This window comes from Diadema antillarum, unplaced genomic scaffold (genome assembly GCF_040938485.1).
Source record: "Diadema antillarum isolate AM-2024a unplaced genomic scaffold, OU_Dant_1.0 seq00000113_RagTag, whole genome shotgun sequence".
NCBI classification, from domain to species: domain Eukaryota; kingdom Metazoa; phylum Echinodermata; class Echinoidea; order Diadematoida; family Diadematidae; genus Diadema; species Diadema antillarum.
In genome coordinates, this window is record NW_027271197.1 from 1 (window position 1) to 22,398 (window position 22,398).

Below are 22,398 nucleotides of genomic sequence, written 5' to 3' on the forward strand. Positions count from 1 at the left end.
AGGGGGGACACCCTCCCCTACCCCCTCGCTCGCTCCGCTCGCTCTGGTTCAGTCGCGTTCATGATATTCAGTGAAGAGAATTAATACAAGAAGTGTATCTAAATTATACCATTTTATAGGCAAATAATTGTTCAATAATAATCTACACTAAAATATACTGCTACCTTAAACAAGTGGGACTGTTTCACGTCGATGAAACACGCAAAAACATGCATCAAATTGCACCATTTGCAAAATCAAAATGCAAAAAGTTCTTACCGTGGGAGGGGGGACACCCCCCTCCCACACCCTCCCCTCCCCCTCGCTTGCTCCGCTCGCTCGGGTTCAGTCGTGTTCATAATATTCAGTGAAAAGAATTAATACAAGAAGTGTATTTGAATAATACCATTTTATAGGCAAATTGTTCAATAATAATCTACACTAAAATTTACTGCTACCTTAAACAAGTGGGACTGTTTCACGTCGATAAAACGCGCAAAAACATGCATCAAATTGCACCATTTGCAACATCAAAATGCAAAAAGTTCTTACTGTGGGAGGGGGACACACCCCTCCCACACCCTCCCCTACCCCCTCGCTCGCTCCGCTCGCTCGGGTTCAGTCGCGTTCATTATATTCAGTGAAAAGAATTAATACAAGAAGTGTATCTAAATCATACCATTTTATAGGCAAATTGTTCAATAATAATCTACATCAAAATAAACTGCTACCATAAACAAGTGGGACTGTTTCACGTCGATAAAACGCGCAAAAACATGCATCAAATTGCACCATTTACAACATCCAAATGCAAAAAGTTCTTACCGTGGGAGGGGGGACACCCCCCTCCCACACCCTCCCCCCCTCGCTCGCTCCGCTCGCTCGGGCTCGGTTGCTTCGCTCCCTCGCAGACTAACCGCCCCCCCCCCTAACATGAAATCCTGGCTACGCTGTTGTCCGCTCCCTCGCTCGTGCAGTGTCTCACGCCAAACTCTCACTCAAGGTTGGCAGCCCTGGTGTATGCAAGGCTGCACACTTGCACTGGCATGATAGTCCAGACCAGTAAAATCACTGTGGCCAGTGTCGGACAAGAAGTAGATTTCTATGAAGTAAAATTAACTTCTTCAGCCTTCAGGAAAGGACCAGTAAAAAAAATGGAAAAACTAGGTATCCGACAGGGCCAGGGACAGGTCGGACCAGTAGAAAAAATGGACTAGAACTCTAGTAGTGTGCAGCCCTAGTGTATGTGATATTGCGTGTCAATATTCTTGGGGTTGGCATGATGCGACGTCACAGTCGAGTGATTTCCCTAATGACCCGATCCGCCATTTTTTTTTTTTGGCCGCGAGTGTGTGGTCTTCGTATGTAACGCGAGCCGCGAGCGATAGGAGTTCAGCTGGGGCAACGGATTTCCATCGCTCTCAAAAGACATTCCTAATTCACCTTTTTCCTCCACAAAAACACAAATAATTGTAATCCAAATTTATTTTACCATATGTAACAGGTGACAAAACCATTTTTAATGCGAGAATGTTTTAGATTTTGAATGGATTTCAGGTGGCAGATTAACAAAGTTTTTCAAAGGCGATGATGCACAACACATCCTACATTGAAGTGTGTGTATTTATAGCACACGTGCTAATAATACGTGGCACGTTATGGGCGACGAACAAATTCAGTGCCTATTGTTGGTTCGCCAACCTGGGAGTGCATAGGAAATACATGCAAGTGGCGACTATATGGTAATTAATGTAAGTTACTAGTATTTAAACTGTTTTTTCATCCTTTTGTCAGATTTGTCATTTTATATGCTCCCCAGCCGAGTCACAGAGCCAGCGAGACGCTAAGCTTGGTTGACTGCGATAAGCCGGGCGCAGAATCAGCCGGCTGCTTGTGTAGGCCTACGCCTATGGGCAGTTTTATGAATCCAGTCCGATTAAGGCTAATTTTTGGTTGTACCTCCTCAGTGAATCACCTTGGAGTCCATCCGAGTATTCATATGACATCTTTCTTCCTTGAAAACACGTCAAAAAGGATGTAAAACGTGCAGAAAAGGTAATAACGATTCTGGGTTTACAGTTTGTAACGGCACACAACAGGCACCCTACGGCAAGTTGGCTTTTGTTTGCACCTTCGCGATCAGTTGCTGAGCGGAAGTTGCGTTCGCCGAGTGAAAATCCCCGGATGTCCGACCCCGAGAATTTTTCAGTTTCAGTTGCACCCTGTGATATGTCTTTGGCACTCTTGCAATGCATTTGATGTTTATTTTCTTGTATCCAATGTACAAAGAATTCCCATTGTGGGCAAGAAAGTAATTAATCGATAAATCATTCAATCATGTCGATCTGATGGATGCCCATAAATTGATTTGTACGTGCCAAATGGCAATGATATCTCAATTGTTGCCTTCCCTTCTAGGCTGAAGGACGATGACAGCGGAGAGGACCGTGAGGAGACAGAGCAGATCGCAGACAAGGAACCGGCTGATGACACACAGAAAATAGTTTGGGTAGGTGTAGCATGGGCCCACGTTTCAGGCTCTTTATGGGGGTAGGGATTGAATTTGGGAGGAGTGGGGGGGGGTGGAAGAGAAGGTACATAGTGGCATGATCATTGTCTTGACCTTGTTATTTACATACTTCGGGTAGAACCATGTAACAGTGACTTTGATATTCGCAAGTCAGTTTATTCAAGTTGTGATGAAAGAGCAATATCTTGTGAAGAAGTTTGATACAAGTGCACTGTGACTTTACATCTGGATTTTCTAAAAGAGTAAAAAATTCTTATGTGATTGTTTCATAAATTGTTGAACCCTGCTCGAGAGAACTATATTGTCCACACTACGACAAAGAAGAAGTAATTATTGACATGTTGGTGCAGTCTGGTAGAACTCGAAATCAGGCACAAACCTGCTACCTGAACAGGACCATGGCAATGAAAAGTGTGCAATGGTGTGGATTTTTTTTAGATAGGTCACAACACAGCTGCAGTTTATCATGCTGATTGTAATTTGTGAAAAATCATAACTTCTGAATTAGGCTGTATTGTAGAGGAAAGGGAAGAAAAGATTTGGAAGATTGAGTGTGACCTATAAGACGATTTATCATTTGTCTTACTGGCTGAACAGCTAGAGACAATAACCTTTAGGGAAAGAATTCATGTTCTCTCTTAGTGGAAATGCTGTAAAAAGGAATCCAAAGCTACTTCCAAAGGTCATATGATTTCATTATGTTGATGGGTAAATTCCCAAATTTTGAAACATATTTGCTTTAAATAAGCATTTGAAGTAATAATACAATCGCTCAATTGTTAATTTTTTTTTCTGGAATTTGTGCTGGAAGTACAATGTATATACGTCAAAGATTCTTTCCCATAATTTCATTTGATTTTTTTATTTGATTTGATTTATTTATTTCAACACGGTAAAAAAGCCTGCTATCAGCTTTGAAGCTGCTTTTCAGCAAGGCCGTGCATAAGAATTTACAAAACTGAGTAAAAAACAGAGGAACTGGTACAAGACTAATAATAATAATAATAAAAAACTGACAAAACACAACATAAATAGCATACAGTGAACAGAATTAAGATTGGAACAAATATGAATACAAGTATAAAATGACTTAGAGTACATTGCGATAACAACAAAATCAAACTGTGACGAAAATGATATGCGTAATTAAAACAAGCAAAAATAACAGGGATTTGTTACAAATGAGTGGCAAGAGAAAATTATTATGATTAATTTAAGATAATATCTGGAAAAATCAATATAAGATAATATCTGGAAATTTACTTTCTGAATTGCTTGTGTAAAAGAGCTTAAATTATCAATATTTCGAATATTTTGGGGTAAATTATTAAATAACTTAGATGCATTATAAAACGGACTTCGCTTTCAACAATTCGTCCTTGGTATGGGTAAAAATACAATTCTATCATTATTACGTACATTATGATAATATTCCCTTAATGTAATACGTGAACATAAACTCTGTGGTAATAAATTATGAATGGCTTTATATATTTGAGTTACTGTGTGCTTTTTCCAGCGTTCCTTTAAACAATCAATTTTCAGGATGTTATATAGTGTCTCCCTGCTAAACCGAGCATCTACTCCTAGCACAATGCGTAAAGCTCTATTCTGTAGAGTTTGGAGCCTTTGCAGGTCGCGCACATTTCCATTCATCCACGTGTAATCAGATCTGAATAGCAAGTAACCAGAGTTAACAGTGTATGACAGTTGTCATTTTTCACTTCTTTGATCTGTTTTCAAGTTATGTGCTGTAAAACCACAAACATTCGCAGCACAAAATTTTTGCGAATTCAAGCCGATGGCCTTTATCGTGGCATGAAATAGTGATGAAGTGCGGACCATAAAAAAATTATGAGCATACTACATGTACTGGATTGTGTACTTGTACACAAAAACTTTGTCATGCATTTCACCTTTGCGACTCGTGGCTCCACGTAAAATTTGCAAAAGCTTCCTGCACGTGAAAAATTCATGGTTTTACAGTATTTGTGTATATGAGAATTTGCACTGTAAAACAGACAAAGAATGAGACACAGATTACGCAAGTTGAGGAGTTGTGACCATCCCCATTTTGTCACTTCTCTTTCCTACAGCCCAAAGTAAAGTGTAAGCAAGGAGAGCACCAGCTGCAGTACTCCTACTGCCTGTGGTTCTCTCGGAGGACACCAGGGAACAAGGCATCCTCAGCCAACTACGAGCAGAATATTAAAATCATTGGTGCTTTTGCATCGGTGAGTATGCCAGCTGTAAAGAAGAGTACCTTCTCAATGCTAAAGTGAAGATCAGATCAACCGTCCAGTATTCGATCCAGTATTAGTGCATAAGGAAGCCTGTCGGTGCTCTCTTCTTAACAGATTTTGGTCCTTCACAGAATTTTGTAGTGTTATGGAGCATCCTCGGTGTCCAAGTCTATGTATGGATCTATGGTTAGATAAAAATTTGAGTACACATTGTAGTTCAATTATAGTCCACTCATATTAACAACTGCCACAACCAAGAGTCCACAATAATGATCCTATTGCATTAATCATGAAGCATCTTTAGATGTTGGACTTATTTACATTGTATGAGTACTGGTAGCATAAATGTTTGAGTGTAAATTGCTCAGTGCAGATTCAGCCATATCTCATTTATTGTGTGAGTATCTTTTTTTTATGATGACTTGATATTTTGTGATGCCCTGTTTCATCGAACTTCCAACTTACTATAAATGTCCCTACCATTAGAATGACAAGGCAACAATGAATCACCTGCAAGAATATTAGTTGCTGCTATATGGCAGCTGCAGGTATTATAATGCACTGAGGTCGTAAATTGCTTCATGATATGGGTACTGTAAGTGCAAAGCAAGAAATTTATGTGGCATGGAATTTTCACGTATTGCCACTGACATTCAATGCATATAGTGTAAACAAGAACTTTTGCTTCGATGTTAATTTCACGAATCTAGGCTCTCGTGAAATTAAAATGCACATGTACATTTTTGGTGTTACAGTACCCTGATGTGATCTGCCAAAGTGAATGTAATCATCTTATTCACGCACCATTTCTACGCAGGTTGAACAGTTCTGGACATTGTACAGTCACATAGCCCGACCGTGTGATCTGACGAGTAGTAGTGACTATCATCTCTTCAAACATGGAATCAAACCAATGTGGGAGGTGAGAACCATTTCAGAACTGGCACAGATTGACTCAATCTAGAGCACATTTATGTGAGGAATCCCCCTTGTAAGGTTACAGGTTCAAACCCCCTGGCCACAGTGTGCCAAGTGAAATGACTTTAAATATTCAGAGAGAGCTAATCCCAAGTGACCCTCTGTGCTGTAAGTAGGACCAAGTGTTCTTTAAGAAGTCATCTTGTACATTAACAGCTCAACAAGGCGTCTAACATCTTTGTGTGGGAATTGACTGCAGATTGCCCTGGACTCCTTGTGTACACCTATGTTTTCTCTCTTCACTCATAATCACTCAGCTTCGGATTTTCCTGTTCATCCAGGTGAAGACCTTGTAAACTTTTTGAAGCATTTATCTTTTATTCTACTATGCATGTGAATGTCAGTCTCAAAAGTCTGTGAGAGAGTAGTGTTGCACTTGTCAATGGATTTGGAGAATTTCCATGATTTAGATTTACAATGTAGATTTGATTTAGTGATGTATTTCTACATTCTTTGCACAAGTTCTCTATTATGAATTTCTATGTCATACTTGCCATTCTGTATATGACTTGTGTTTATATTTTTTTTTTGTATGTTGAAGAATGACAACAAATCTATGCATCAATCTTCCAAACAAATAATAAGTTGATCCATCCATCAATTTATCAATCAATCAATCAATCAATCAATCAATCAATCAATCAATCAATCAATCAATCAATCAATCAATCAATCAATCAATCAATCAATCAATCAATCAATCAATCAATTAATCAATCAATCAATCGATCAATCAATCACTTGATTTATCAATTGATAGATCAACCAATCAATTAATCATTCAAACATTATGAAACAATCGAATGATTGCTCTGCTTAGATTTCATAGTGCCGCAACACATGCCAGGTAAAGTTATTCTGTTTATGTATTAGTCGTCTCTCCTGTCTGTGCGTCATAGGATGAGGCTAACAAAAAGGGGGGCAAGTGGATTGTGCGACTACGGAAGGGGCTGGCCTCCCGCCTGTGGGAGAACCTGATCCTGGCCATGCTCGGGGAACAGTTCATGGTTGGAGAGGAGATTTGTGGGGCCGTGGTGTCCGTCCGCTTTGCGGTGAGTGGCCGTCGTGGTCGGGTGGTCATTCAGGCCCCCGCTGCAGTGATGTAAACATCATGTAGGAAGTTTGGCCATCATATACAATGGATTCCCATTATAATGAAGTCCTTGGAACTGGCAGTTTTCTTTTCTAATATTGAAATTTTGTTATAACCAAACAAATACACAATAAAAAAACATGCAGTGGATAATTTTGTGGCCTGAATTTAACTTCATTGTAAGTGGAATTTTGTTATAACTGTGTCTGTATAACGGGAGTGCGCCGTATTTACCTAAAGAGGATCAGCTGATTTTGCTACAATACGCATTTCCCATAGACTGCTGACCGATTATTCTCGGGACTTGTCTTCAATGGGTTAAAGAACCATCATGACCCAAACTTATGAGCAATATGTGTGTTTCTTTCATTCTTTCTATGTATGAGTGTCCTGTACAATAGGGAACATACATAGTCATGTTTATCCTGTCCTGTTTTGTAGGTTTCAGGCTCATTCTCAGGAAAATGTCGTTAAAACATAAAACTATACACATGATTCTAGAAACGTGCGTTTTGTGCTTTGCAGCTGAAAAGTACTTTGATATAAAGTTAGAAGTAAATTTTTCTCCTCTCAAATTTCATGTTCTGATTATTGCATATCTCCTGTCATTTTTTTTTTCTCATATTTCTCTCTTTCTCATCTCACAGGAGGATATCATCTCCATCTGGAATAGGACAGCCAGTGACAACGCAATTAATATCAGAGTCCGGGACACGTTACAAAGGGTTCTGAACCTACCTCCGAATACCATTATGGAATATAAGACGCACACAGATAGTTTGAAGTAAGTTGTTCCCTCATTAGTGTACATGTATAGTTTAAGCCATGTGAATGTTAAAGGGACTGGACAGTACTGGTTGAGGTGGGGATTCAGGTTTATAACATTCCTAAGTGAGATAATGAGAAACCTCTCATGAAATATGAAAGATCATGTAATTTTAAGAAGGATTCAATGTTTATTTGATGAAAATTTGTTTTCAAATGGCTGAGATATCCAAAAAAAGTGATAATAAGAAAATGTGACAGGCCACAACTTTTATTAGGAATTCTTTGTTTCACTTTGTCTTTGGATATCTCAGCTATTTCAAAATCGATTTTCATCAAATAAACTTTTGATGCCCCTAAGAATTGCATACACTTTGACATCTCATAGAGTGATTTCTGAATATCTTGCAAAATGTTAAAAGCTATAAAATCCTCACCTCAACCAGAACTGTACAGTCCCTTTGCAATAAAGCTTGTGATGACATATATTGTGCAAATTTTGCTCTCTGTTTGTGAATAAGGAGTCAAGGATTTTACATTGCTGCTTGGTTTAGCTCTTTTAGGGCTCGGTAGCTTGGGGATCCATGGGTGATCCAATTCATTCACTGCCCACCTGGGTACATAGGAAAACTACAAATAGCACCAGTCAACGAATACGTGCATCAAAGTGTACGCTCATTGGTAACGGTTGACTCCATTCAAGATTCTGCAACTGTGTGTGTACTTACATAGAGATCAGTGATAAGGCGGTACACAGTTTGTGACAGGGATTCTCAAAAATATCCGAACCGGACCAGCCTTCCCACTCCATGGATCCCTGCCAGGGGCGGATCCAGGAATTCCGTAAAGAGGGGGCGCGTTTACAAAATTAAAGGGGGGGGGGGGGGGGCGCACGCACCCCTCCCCCCATTTTTTTCTTTTTATTTCTTTTGTTTCAACAAAAAATGAAGGGGGGGGGGGCGTGCGCCGGTTGCGGTCCTCCCTGGATCCGCCCCTGCCTGCGCTATCAGGTCTTTTAACCCGTTGAGGATGGGCTGATATTGCTACATGTTGTACAACATGCATTTCCCATAGACACATGCCCAAATATACTTGGAACTTGTCCTCAATGGGTTAATGGAAGATATTGGGGGGGGCATTTTGGCCCCCCCCCCCTTGACGTTTTGCGTGATTATTCCGCAACACGTGATGCTCACACTGCGACATTCTATGACTTTTTTCTTTCAAGCATCGCGCAACTTTTGAGACCAAATTTGTCGCTCCTGGGCATACCGTTTTGAAGCCACGCCCCTTTGAAAAACATTCATCGACCCAAAAATTGCTCAAAAACATGATTTTGTGTACAAATTCAATGTAAATTATGTTTTTGCAATTAATCAATATAAGAATAAATATTTTTACTTTCAATGGCTGATAATGATTTATTCTAGTCTGATTATGCTGTAAAAAGTTTCTGCGACAAATTTTGATAAAAAAACAAGAACAAAAAGTAAAAACAAGGAAATACATAAGAAATTCAATAAACAATGAAAAACATAAGAAATAATTATGAAGCCGAATTTTTGCTTCACTATTATTGTTGAGGATATTGAAAAGAATAGGTTCACCAAAAATTAGAAGTCTTGGAGCTTATTTAGCATAAATTGATTAATATAAAATACATGAATTAAAACTTGAAAAATGTAACTATAAAGTCTTGTAGATTACATTAGCCTCTACCTTAGTGCAAATCTTCGCGAGGATCGTGCGATCTACGACCGAGATCTGAAAGGGGGCCAAAAAGCCCCCCCCCCCCCCCCCCCCCCCCCCCCAGTGGTATCAAGTCCCTCAAAAAAATAGATGGATTAGGCAGGGCTCGACACTAACTTTTTTGTTTGGTGGCCCGATGGGGCCACCAAAATCCTCAATTTCAAATTTTTGGTGGCCCGAGAGAAAAATTTGGTAGCCCCGAAAAAAAACAATAAAAAACATTAAAAGTCCTGTTTTTTTTAATGAGTCAAATATCTAAGTTTTATCCAGTCATAGTAAGAATTGGAAGTTGGACATACATCTACTCATAAATAAACCTCAACAAACTCGCAACACTCACTCTCAGGCACTCATTCAGTCCTTTTCATCCATCCTTTCAACAAATATAACTGCTAATTTCCGGCGCAAAAAGTTACGAATTAATTGACGTATTTTTCAAAAAATTTTGGTGGCCCGAGGCGGGCCACCAAATTTGCCCTTTTGGGGAAATTTGGTGGCCCGACTTTCAATTTTGGTGGCCCCGGGCCACCGGGCCACCGTTAGTGTCGAGCCCTGGATTAGGGTTAAGAAATATATTCCCTTTTGCAGTACATGTACTAATTGAAAAACAACAACCCACCTTTGCATATACTTGTGTAATTCTCATGCAACTTTTCTCTCTCATTTCTTCCCATTCATCTCTTTCTCACCCTGTGATGTGCAGGGATAGGTCTAGCTTCAGGAATACTGACATCTTCATGAGGTAGGAGCAAGGCGGGGTGCCACCCATTGGTAGCAGTGAGGGGTACACCAAAGCACCTGTGACATCTCACATCACACCCGTCTCCTTGTTTTTTATTATCTTTTTTTTTGTCCATTTCATGGAACCAGAGCCCTGCAGTCCTTTTTGGATTGCAATGAACTCAAATTAGACGCTTGCCAAGCAAAATGCCTTCCCTGCTGGAATGAACCTGGACAGTTTTGATGGACCCAGCTAGCTTGCAGAGAGTAATAGAGGCATCCTGGTTCTCAATGTTGTTTTTTTTTTCTTCTTTAAAAGTTAGTTAGCTGAGACGAGATACTGATGACAAGGATGAAACCATATGATGGAGCTGATCAAACTACCATGGACATGCAGCGGAACCTTGAGAAACAGTAAACAGCAGAGACTAGTGTAGAAGAAAGCCAGTTCGAACCCATACTTTGCCAATGCGCCCCCTTCGTGTGTCGCGCTATCATTTCTCACCAAGCTCCTGGCGTTGCGAGGTAATTTGTGCATTGCTGGCATTGTGTTGGAATGTGGACACATACTTCCTTTTTGACCTCATGCTGGAAGAACTGTGAGCAATCTTGATTGCTGAAGTGATCAGATGTATTAAAGGTAGGTGCTATGTGTCACATCACTGATGCACAAGAGGCCATTTATCTCCTGTACTTTCAAACCAGAAATTTCTGCATACAGGCGACTCCCGTTATAACGAAGTTGTCGGTACCGGCAGTTTTGTTTCACTGTATCAAAAATTTCATTATATCCGAACAAATAAAAGGTGTAGAGATATCTCGCTGATTATGTTGGGCCATAAATCTTACCTCATTGCATCTGAAATTTCGTTATAACTGTGTTCATTATAACGGCAGTGCGCTGTACATGAAACTTTCACTATTTTTGCGAGGAGCCAAGATTCACGCAAGTAAAATGCATGCAAATGTTTTGTTTGTTTTGTTTTTTCTGCTCAATGCATTGAATGCCAGTTCCAATTCGCGAAAGTTTCATGCTGCGACAAAGGCTGTTGGCTCCATTTCATAAAAGTTTCATGCCCCAAATGTTTCTGGTTTTACAGTAACTGAAATTTCTGTGGACAGATGACTCCCGTTACAACAAAGTCCTTGTTTCACTGTATCGAACTTTCATTATATCTGAACAAATAAAAGGTGTAGAGACTACTTGAGAGCTATCAGCCTATACTGCAGTAGTTCAGGTTAAAAGATCCCCATTCAGGGGGATTGCAAAGAATTTATACATTTTCAACCATGAGGGCATTCCACGGGATCCTTTGTTTTGTGATTGGCTGATGCCCTGAATTTCAAATTAGGTCATTATGTCTGTTGTGACACACACTTCTGCCTCATAGTGCAGTAGCACTACTGCCAAGGGTATGGATATTGTTGATGTGGAAAAGCTGCTAAGTTCAGTAGACATTACTTTTTCTCCATTTTTTCATGTGATAACTATTGGTTCTAGTGATAAAGAATCCCATAGTCCCACATGAAGGCTTTTGTGATTCTGTAAGGATTGGGAGGAGTGTATGGATCGTAACCCCTTTTCACTGACATTAAAATCCAGGATATTTATGAAAAATAGACTTACAGTGCCATGGAAGACCTACTAAAGAGTAATCCATTGAAATGTAGGGGAAGGCTTGATATCCTTCACTTTCAAACTCCACGTAAAATGTAAAGTACAACATTCTGACTGTGCAGAGTACTTGACATAGATATGTGACTGACTTGTGCATGATTCTCAGCATGAAAATTCAACCAGCAATTATAAAGTTTGTCAATTCTTTATGATTATTGTTATGATCATATTTTCATATTGTGAATGAATGCAAAAGGCCACTTTCTTGTTGCCATGGTAATTTTTTTGCTTATAAATATGAGTATTTATCTGTACAAAAAAAAAAATGCAGTGATTCTAGCTGCTTTGACATGACCACACATCTCACACTGAGTTCTTTACCATCTACGGCCATGAATATCACAGGGTATGATTGCAGTCACCTTCACTGATGCCTTGCTATCACCACTTGCAAATATCTCAAATAAAAATGCTGATATCAATTCTAGAGTCAGTCTCCCAGAGTTGAGAATGAGCCATGAGAGACAAGCATATGTTATTAGCTGATAAGACATTCAACTCCTGTGTAATGCCAGTTTGTCTTGCATTCAAGAGAAAAACAAAAAAGCTTTTGCAGAACAGAGCAGTTTTTGAGGTTGATTGAGGCATATCCATATAAAATAGAGCAAAAAGTACCAAACTTCAAAGTATTCGTAGACTTCAAAATTTGGACAGAGGGTAGAAAGATTTCAACCATTTCATTTTTGACAACTATGGCATGATTTTCATTTGTCAAATAATTCACCTCATCTTGCATTTATCTTGGCTGTAATGTATGTGATTTTGACAGGGTACTTACTGCATGTGAAGGGGCATATACTGTATATGCCGAATATTTCGTGAGGTTTTTATTTTTTGCAAATTTCGTGAATCAGGTGGTACGTGAATCTAAAGTTGCAAAAATATTGACTCTGATCCTGCAACATGAATGTGACATGCATGCATACATTTCTCCATTCAGTACTGTGCTCCACCGTCGCAAATTTAATCACTCGCAAAAATCGTTGAGAAGGCCCCATTTGCTAAAAATGAGATTCGCTAAATATATGGCGTATATACAGTCGCACTGTCTTTATTATTGAATGACCAGAATCTTGCTTATCAATCGTGTGAAGCAAAAACAAAAGTACATATCTTCAAGGGGAACAACAATAGCCTGGTATATGCAACTGAAGAATATGAATTCATGTTCAACCAACTTTGCGTATTTTCCATAAAGTATCAGAATGCCAGTTGGTAGTATACTAGTTCTGATAAAACAAAGAAATATTACTTTTTTCCATTCCAATGTGACAGGCCACAATGTGGAGAAAACCCATTTCAGCTTTAATACAGTAGAATCAACCAGTTCACTGATACAATCTTAGCATGTGCAGATAAAGGTTATCACAGACATTCTCTTGAAATTGACGTGTAACTAAGGTGTTTGAGAAACTGGATTGGTCTTCATGAAATGTATGATTTAAGTATTCATGAATGATCTTAGTGCATTTAGGTAATTTTTATGCACTCTGCCGGGTAACATGAATTTTCTGTGTTTTTGGTTCTGTGAAGTCAAAATATGACATGGTATATTACATGTAACAAGGCAAAAAAAAAAAAAGAGATGTGCTTTTCATTCTCGGTATCGCCAGTGCTTTCAATTCTTGGTATCGTCAATGCGCAGAAAACTTCTGTGCACGCTGAAGAACCTTGTCAAAGATGCACTGTGGGATTCCTCGGTGCCATTATTGCTACCTGTTGTCGCGTGCGAGTTTCAGTTCGCATACGATTCAATGGAGTTATTTGTCTGCTTTTACATTGTTACTCCTTTTTTCTTGGCTATAATTCAGCTTTGAATGAGTTGAAAGTTTCTAAATTTTACTGATTTGCGGTCACTAGAGTCATGGTTCACAACTGCAAGGCTTCAATGTGCTGGTCACATGATGGGAAGCGAAGAAATCTTCAACAAAAAATACCCCGGGATAAAGACAGAACGTGACCTGAGTGCATATGCAGCCAAAACCGGGGCAAATTTGTCCCCTGAGCTATCCCATAATGCATCTAAAATGCTGCCACTACGCACGATGCCTAGGTATTGGCGATACCGAGAATTTTGCGCTACTTTCGTGTCGCCCAAAATGCCCCAAAATTTCCACACTGCGAAAATGTCCACTTTTACTATGCCTGAAAAAAAAAAATCAGAATAGCCAGAGAAATGTCATCTTTAGAGTGCTGTTTCTTCAGGAAATGAATTAGGATGAATTTGAATGTCTGGAATAAACACAAAATGTCCCTTTCGTACACAACATGAGCAATTTGTGACCATTTCACAGAGAACTGAAAGGAACTGTAGTGCTGATAAAACGATGAAATTGTACAAGTCAAGTTGCTACTATTACGCGATTCCATTGATATTTCTGTTGCCAGTTGAGATCATGTTGTGAATTTTCCCAGTAGAGTGTGGGTCACAGACATCAGAATCTTTGGTCTCTCTTGAATATATGGCTGTTGAAGGAAGATGAAGAAAAGACACAGATTGTTTGAATGAAAAAAATGTAAAGGGATAAACAGTACATCCCTCATCACATTCTTTACTCTAGACTGTACTTCTATGCTCACTACTTCTACTTCTACTTCTACTTCTACACTAATAAAACATCAGTATTTACAGGGTGACTACTGGAAATGATTTCTGTCAGTTATAGAATGTGACTCTGAAAGGGAAGTGATATGTTTTACTTTCATCAAACCAAGTCCCCGATATTAACAGTTTCTGGACCTTGAGATAAACTGAGCATATATTGGCTATATAGTTTGAATTAGAGTGGCTTTCAGTGTTTATATCCATTGTGCTATGAAGCAGATATCAACTCAACCCTCTACTCTCTGAATTAACTGTCAAGTGTGAACAGGTATCACACATATCCATTTTTTGATAAATTTGTTGTTGTTTTATTAAGATGCCTTGACTGGTAGTGCTATTTCATTATTTCTTTCTCATATTTCAGTTAAAGCAATCAAAGATTATTAGCATTGATTATTATATCTTTTCATAAATATTGTATGGTACAAAGCGATATTCTGTTCACTTTTCTCATATATACAGTCAACCTTGCCTGAGGCGAATCTATTTGGACTGAAGGTATAACTTCAACTTAGAGAAAATTCGACTTACGAGGGATTAAAATCATAACATGTAGAATATAAAGAGAAGGGTCTCGGAAAGACCTTCAACTTACGCGATCATTCGACTTATGCGAGGTTGACTGTACCAGGATTGAATTTAACTTAGTTGTTGATTAATGCTTAAACCACTGCAGATATCTATGTGTCAGCTAAACATACATCTGTCTTGCATTCTTATCTTCTTCTTTTTTTCTGATTCCACAAGGGCAACTTGTGACTTCGTAAAGTACTGACTGCTAGTGTGACAGTTTGTGCAGCCAGAACTTATTGAACACCATCTTCCTTTATGCTTACTTGAAGAAAAACACTTTGCAAGTACACATGTGCATTAAAAACTTCATGCAGAGCTCAAAATAAAAACAACAACAACAACCCAGGGCATTGGAGCCTCCTTGAATTATATTGTACATAGATGCTTTCATTGAGTACATTATCTGTCACAAATAAAAAATGTGCGTCATTGTTAAGAAAAATAAAGTCAAAAACATTTCGTACGACAGTTGAGTCCCGTTTGTTGTTCTGTACCTTTTGAATGGATGCGATGGAATTTTAAGTCATCTCAAAAAACATGTAGTCCTGTGAGGATGAGAAAGAGAAGCAGATGTTGTGATCAAAAAAATTTGTTTGGAGGAGGAGGAGAATTGGACAAAAGGAAGAGTTTACAGATTTTTTGAATGCAAGAAAGAGAGAGAGAGATAGAGATATGAGGAAAGGGAAGATGCTCCGAGAAATGAAAAACAGAAATGATGTATTGGTAAAGAGAGAAGTAGGGGAGGGGGTTAAGAGATAGAAAACTCTTTTTTTTTATTCATAACTTTTTGTCAAACCATCACAGACGAAATAAGAAAAACAATCTTGTCTATATACTTGATCACTAATAGCCCACATTGGCAAAACCTCTGAATATACTCTTTTAAAATAAACTGAATATTTATGGCTCGCCATCCTCCAAACAAAAGGTAAGAAAAAAGAGTTGAACACTGAGTGTTACCAAGTTTATAAGAGCTTTGGATTGTCTTCCTGCAACAAATAACCATGACTATATAATCATGTCAAAATGTGAACTCTTGTAATAATCAGGGAGATGAGAGGAAATCACCTCCCTGTAATAATCAAATGGTCTTCAGCATATGAACATGAAAAATGAAATTCTGAATTGTAACAGATGTTTAACATTGGTGTAGTTCTATCTTTTCCCGCTTAATTAATAAAGTGAAATGACAAATAAATTTTTTCTTCTCAACTTCATTTCATTACGGTCCTGTCTTTATTTGTCAATAATGAATTGGAAATAAAGCTAAATGTGAAAGTCCACTCCATGTTAAGTTTGATGAATAGAGTGAAATTAAACAGTAGTGAGAATCTCGTCAAGGATACCTCCTTTGTTTCGTCTAAATCAGGCCAAACATGAGGAAGTAATTGAGTTTAAAAAATGCACTTATGCATCTTGGTTGCAATGTAATAACCTCACTCTAATAAGCCTACATTTTGCTTGCCCACAAATATATATTTTTTTCTAATGAATTCAAACGAAAGAATTGAAACGATATACTTTCAATAGTTTGAGTGTTTCAACGACTCAGTAGTGATATCTTTGTAGCGTAAAGGGGGCAAGTTTGCTGAGTCATTAACAAGAAAAAAAAAGTTATTTCATGACATCTTTATGAACAAACCGTCAGGCGATTACCATCATCAAATTTGCAAACCGTCTCTCAATGCATGTAAAACTTCAAATTTCATAACTTTCTTATTTCACGTGTAAACTGTCCTGTTTGTTTGGCTGCTGATCAACTAAAATCAGCTTGAACAGTGACCCGAGTTTCAAGCGAAGGGCCTAATTGTAAAGTTTGATTAACTTGTTTGAACCTCTACTACATCTGAACTGTGTAATATTGACAAAGTGTCCAAACAGCGAGGTTGCCGACGACAATGATAAAGATAAAAAAAAAAGAAAAGAAAAGAAAAGAAGGGACTCACAGCTAAGAAGGCGGCTCCCATCAGAACAGCCTTCGTTCGCAGATCAGAACCGGCCGGAACTGGGGTGAAAAAAAAAAACACACCAAAAAACAAGGAAGAAGAAAACAATGAAAACGGTACGACTTCAGAACGATTTCCTTGGGAAAACGTGTACGCATGCGTGTACGCTTTACTGTTTCTTCACTGGTAAGTGGCATATTAGCTTTAAATGTCTTCTTTTATATATATCTTTTTTAACCTCATTTGTGTATATATATTTTCTTATCTGTAATATTATATTGTTTCGATTGTATATCTGTATGTATTTTTCGTCCAATGAGATATCAAAATTTTGATGAATGAACTACATATCATGCGTTAACTGTAGTGAATGAGTGGATAGTGAAAATAATAAGTAAATCAGAATTAAATTATAGATTTACATAAGTATCATGAACAAAGAAATTGCGAGAGTTGCGAGATGCAGACATCATCTACAGAAATTTTGTAACATTCATATGAGAGTTACCATGGAAACATGACTTTAAAACTCACACTGAAGAGCGAAGAACTCGTGGTCCATGTTAACGTAGCGTTTCCTTCCGCCCCACCGTTTGGTTATGGCGCCCTCTTCGCCGACCCGTGACAGAATCTGATAAATTTTACAAAGGGAATTGGTTGTGTGACAGTGGTCAGTGACAAGTGGTATGGATAAAATCACAGTTTTCCTGAGAGGGGAATGGAATCCAAATATGTGTGTGAATTGAGTGAATGCAGAAATATTCGTAGAACACATCAATGAAGTTTGAGGAAAATTCGGAGGATCTGATTTTTTAAATTTTTTTTTATGAAACTTCAAAGTTTCGGTACAGCTATCGGTGGATAAGAAGACAATACAACAAAAAGTGATGTCATGCTTGAAAAACGGTACAAAGAAGATATAAAGAGAATTCGACATGTATTCATTTTTCTAGCATAACGAAAGAACAATTGGCTAACCTCTTTTGAAAGGCAGGGAAATAATCATTATTCTTAACATATTATGTCAGTAAACAGAGAAATGAATGTATAATTTTCATGAGCAATGGAATTTCGTGAATTAGTATTCTTTTTACTTTCTTTATGTCGTTGTCCCACTGTGAAATCCCATGTTGAAGTCTTTTTATAATATCCATCGACTGTGATATCAAAACTTTAAAAATGCAAAACTTTTGAACGGATTGTCCGAATTTCCACAAACTTTCACTGATGTGTCTTGTTAATGTTTCTGCATTAACTAAATCCACCTATGGGTTTCAGGTTTCATTCCCCTTTAATGCAACCTTAGGTAGAGCGCCGGGTTATTCTTGGGTTTTTATTGATTTACTTTGCATCGTTAGTCCTTCAAAGTTGCAGAAGGCGACAGGTACTCTTGCTCCCTGTGTCCATTCAAAAAGTCATTAATGTATTCTCATCTACTGTAGATCTTACAGACCGTGAGTGATCTCTCACAAACATTTATACAATAGTTGTTTGAAATGTTTATGAACGTAAGTAATTTCACTTAAGAATATAACTTAAAATTAGCTTCTTATCTAGGAATCTACACCTTACAAGCAATGCTTCAGCGATTTCACTAGGCATATTGTGATGAGATATTTGGTAGAAGAAAGCAGAAAGCTGAATACGATCGACGCGATCGTGTAATAATAATCTACGTCGCCTGCTAACATTTCGCATGGTTGCACTCAGACAATAGGTGATGCTCTTGCCCCCTTATCGTTCCCATCGTCCCTTGCGGTTGGCTATTTGCTATTTTGAAGGTCTATTAGTATGTAGATTCCTCATACACTGCAAGACACACACTCGAGGGTCACATTATCTAAGATTTGTTGTAATCGACCATTTACACAGGACTTTTTGCTTTGTCTTGTGCTTGTTAATGATTACTTTTAAAATGCGGAATACATGGAATAGGGAACAATAAAGCGAAAAAAACCCAACAAAAACAAACAATTTGTGTCCAATGTTAAGAACAAAACAAAACCAAACAGTATCTTGCCACCCAACATTTCTATGGCGAGTCTTTTTGAAGAGACTGAAATAAGGTTTCCCACCGTAATGTCCATAGATGTGCAGCAGCGGCATGGGCAGCATTCGGTCTCCATGGTGGCAAGTTGGCGGTCTTCTCGCCCAGATATACTAAATGTGGCGCCACAAAAGGACCACCTGCGGAGACACGTATGCAGAATGAATCGTACAAAATAAGAAATTTTTTTTTTTTCACTAGAATTTACATTGGTGAACTCTTGTGAAGTATTGCTCACTTTAGGTTGACAGTAGCTTTTCCTGCACATATCCTTTGTATGGCTGTATTTTTTTATAGACCTACTTTAATAAGCCAGCCCCATGATATTGGAAAAGAAAATGTAGCATTTCATTGTAGTGATTATCACTGGAAATTCTTCACAGAGGGGTTATGTTATATCTCTTGCCAAATTTCCATAACTTGTCTGGAAAAAAAAAAGTAGAAAAGTGATACACGAACACAATTAATCTACAAAAATCGTTTATTGCACATTCCAGCAAACAAAATGGTATCTCCCAAGCACTGAAATAACTTAAAACTCTATGGAATATGATGGTAGTCTATTGGCTAAGTCCATCACTTGATTACATTCAGGATTTCACAGGAAAAAAAAATCTAAACAAAACAAAACAAAAAGTTGGAAAGAAAAAAAAATGAACCAAGCTAACCGTGTAAGAATCTATGTCAAGTAATTTTACCAATAAATGACTTGCGTGTGATACATTGTACTGTGAAATTAAGAAGGAGAAGTAGAAGAGGTAGGAAAAAGGAGGAGAGAATGAAAGGGTACCATCACCAGACTCACTTTTGCCTAGTATAACCCAGAACATAACCCCCTGGTGACTGCACCATGGCTGACATGAGACAGCACGGGCAGCAGCAGGCATCACATCGGTGAGGGCGCACTATCAACAACACTTCCTCGTTCACAGCATTTCTGACGGACATGCGGAAAGAGCGAGCTGGGCCGCACCAAAAACGACTGCAACACGTTGTCTCTGTCGAGAGCCAGAGACAGTACAATCATTACACATGTATTATATACAAAGGGCGTCTCCATTGCTCTCGGAGAATAAAAGAAAAGCCACACACACGCACACACACGAAAACAAACAAAACAAAACAAACAAACAAACAAACAAACAAACACATAAAGTCGTGAAGTCTTTTCTCCTGGCAATCACGTAAATTTCCTACGTGTGTTTGCGTGTTTGTGTGTTTTCTTTGTACAAGAAATCCGTCTTTAAATGGATAGTAAGACTATAATTTTGGTTAAGACCTATACTTCACGTTTTTAATATTTTTGGGTGAGATTACAAGAAACCTCTCATGAAATATAGAAGAGCATGTAATTCAAAAAGGATTTTATCGTTGTTGTTTTTTTAATGAAACTTGGTTTTTGAATGGCCGAGATATAAAAAACAGAGCGATCCTATTATAATAGAAGGTGGGACCCCCCTTTTATTACGATTGCTTTGCTTTCTTAATTTTTAGATGCCTCTGTCATTCAAATTAAAACCTTTTCTCATCAAATGAACGTTGAATTTCTCTTAGAACGGTGCTCTGTATTATTTCATATATTTAGTGGTTTCCTGATATCTCGCAAAAAGTTAAAAGCCCAATCACCATCTCCACCAATACTAGACCATCCCATTAAATAGTTTTGGGCTTTTTGGTCTCATTTTGATGAATTTGGCTTTCGATTGCCACTTTCATTATAAACCTCATCATAGGCAAGCTTTGGCTCCCCGCCAAAACTTTGACGTTCACATCATTTGCGAGGAAAATTGTATGTATTCATTGTGCGAACACGTGTCGGTACTGAATTCGTTTGTTTCTTTGTTTCAAAGAGTTTTATACTCATGGATCTTGCAAAATTGATACCCAGCTCTTTAGAGGATATTTATCGTGGAATGATTGTTCAGTCAGAGTGCATTTAATTGCAGCAGATTGCATGGACAGACTAAAATATTAGCTTTTAATGATAATAATTCATATGGAAAGGGAAAGAATATAAACAAACCTTCGACAGCATTATACAAGACGTTTCCGTCTGGGGTTACGATGTAATACTCGTTGACACCCGTGCAGCTAGAACCTTGAAGGAAAGAATTAAGAATTATTGTTTCATCTTACTGAGAAACAAAACAAAACAAACCAAAGCAAACCCCTACAAAACACGTACGTTGCTGATGACGCTAGATATGTATGCATTTGAAATTGAAATTGAATTACGATTGGTATTACGTGCCTGTAGCAAAGGAAGCAACGTTTGTTAATATTCATTCCTAACAATACTGAAAACCGACTGTTTTCAGTCCCCTCCGAGAGACTATAGGCAAAGTGTAAAGTGTTTTGTCTATAGGAGCACAACCACTGCCATCAGGGACTCGAACCAGTGACCATTAGGATCCCTTTGTTTTAGTTTTTTTTTGTGGTATTTTGGTTATCTCAGCCATTTCAAAAATTACTTTTTCATCAAATAAACTTTGAGTTCCTCTTATTTAGAATTGTATGCTTTTTATAAAAGTCATAGATTGGTTTCTAAGTATCTCGCAAAAAGTTATAAGCTGAATCTTCACCTCAACCAACGATACCATCCCTAAACACTTTCTGTGTCAATGCATGTGAACAAATAATTCCACACACATACCTATGGACAGGAAATAATGTGGAATGCAGAGGGTTAGCTAGATGCAAGCAATATGGCGAAATGGATTCGAAAACGCTTTATTATGAACACAATGTTTAGTTTGGAATATCTCACCGATTGTTTCTGCCTTCTGCTTCACGTTTATCTCATCGACTCCCGCGAGATCTCGCAGAGCTCGCTGCAGCTTCCTGTTGTAGAAGGATGCAGAGTCTTCTTGGGAGCGGCTAGCCCAGTTACGTAATTCCACCGATTCCACATCACGCCGCGGTTGCGATGTAACAATCTCAAGACGGTCACCCATTGCGACATTTGCTTTCGTTTTCTTTCTCCCTCCGACGAAAGTTGCCAGCGTGTAACGATGACTTCTAAATTGTTAATCTATTCTTGCTCTTTTTAGCATCTTATCAAGTCAAAAATAATTCTTAAACGGCCGATAAACATTTACCTCTTTCTCGCAATATGACAAACTCGAGACGCATCTGTACGAGCAGTTACGAGGATATATATTTTTCAACTTCACTTCGACTCTCCTGTACAGCTTGCTGTCTATCTCATCAGTCACTTGAATATCTATGGTTTCTTCCAATCAGTGTCATTTCACTTCGTAGAATGTGGCATCTAAAAGTGTCCAAACGATGATGCCCAAAGAGACGCGTAGTCTTCTATACAGCGCACTATAATAGTGGAACTGCATACGGGTGATCTATTTTGCTCACTTTCCTTTCTCAATTCAAGATGACAACAATATGGTCGTGTTATGTTTCGTGCTGTGGTTATCGCGTCAAATTTTAGCACAGTCCAATCACGCAGGTATAGTTTATGGTCGCGCTGTTTTTTCC

General features: G+C 38.3%; 2 protein-coding genes across 2 annotated transcripts; one reads left to right on the top strand and one right to left on the bottom strand.

Moving 5' to 3' along the window:
* Window positions 1-2,397: 2,397 nt before the first annotated feature.
* On the top strand, window positions 2,398-10,182 carry LOC139727041 (eukaryotic translation initiation factor 4E type 2-like; the record flags this gene model as incomplete). The annotated part of the gene is made up of 6 exons (XM_071638023.1): window positions 2,398-2,488; window positions 4,606-4,743; window positions 5,570-5,674; window positions 6,630-6,782; window positions 7,471-7,607; window positions 10,041-10,182. Coding segments are annotated over 6 exons (667 nt in total), but the record flags the coding sequence as incomplete, so codon positions are not given.
* A 5,249-nt stretch (window positions 10,183-15,431) lies between these two features.
* Window positions 15,432-21,860, bottom strand: LOC139727046 (phospholipid scramblase 1-like). The gene is made up of 7 exons (XM_071638027.1): window positions 21,674-21,860; window positions 20,930-21,004; window positions 19,712-19,904; window positions 18,935-19,046; window positions 17,394-17,490; window positions 16,860-16,918; window positions 15,432-15,458 (listed from the first exon to the last, which is right to left on the bottom strand). The coding sequence occupies exons 1-7, from the start codon at window positions 21,858-21,860 to the stop codon at window positions 15,432-15,434; spliced, it is 750 nt and encodes a 249-aa protein (XP_071494128.1).
* Between the last annotated feature and the right edge of the window lie 538 nt (window positions 21,861-22,398).

What these genes read in the sequence shown, in the direction of transcription:
- LOC139727046 (XM_071638027.1), bottom strand. Translation starts at nt 21,860, where the DNA reads ATGGGTGACCGTCTTGAGATTGTTACATCGCAACCGCGGCGTGATGTG. An exon ending in GCAGAAGGCAGAAACAATCG is followed by an intron (nt 21,005 to 21,673) that starts GTGAGATATTCC and finishes CTTTCCTTCAAG; the next exon opens with GTTCTAGCTGCACGGGTGTC. An exon ending in CTGGGTTATACTAGGCAAAA is followed by an intron (nt 19,047 to 19,711) that starts GTGAGTCTGGTG and finishes GTGTCTCCGCAG; the next exon opens with GTGGTCCTTTTGTGGCGCCA.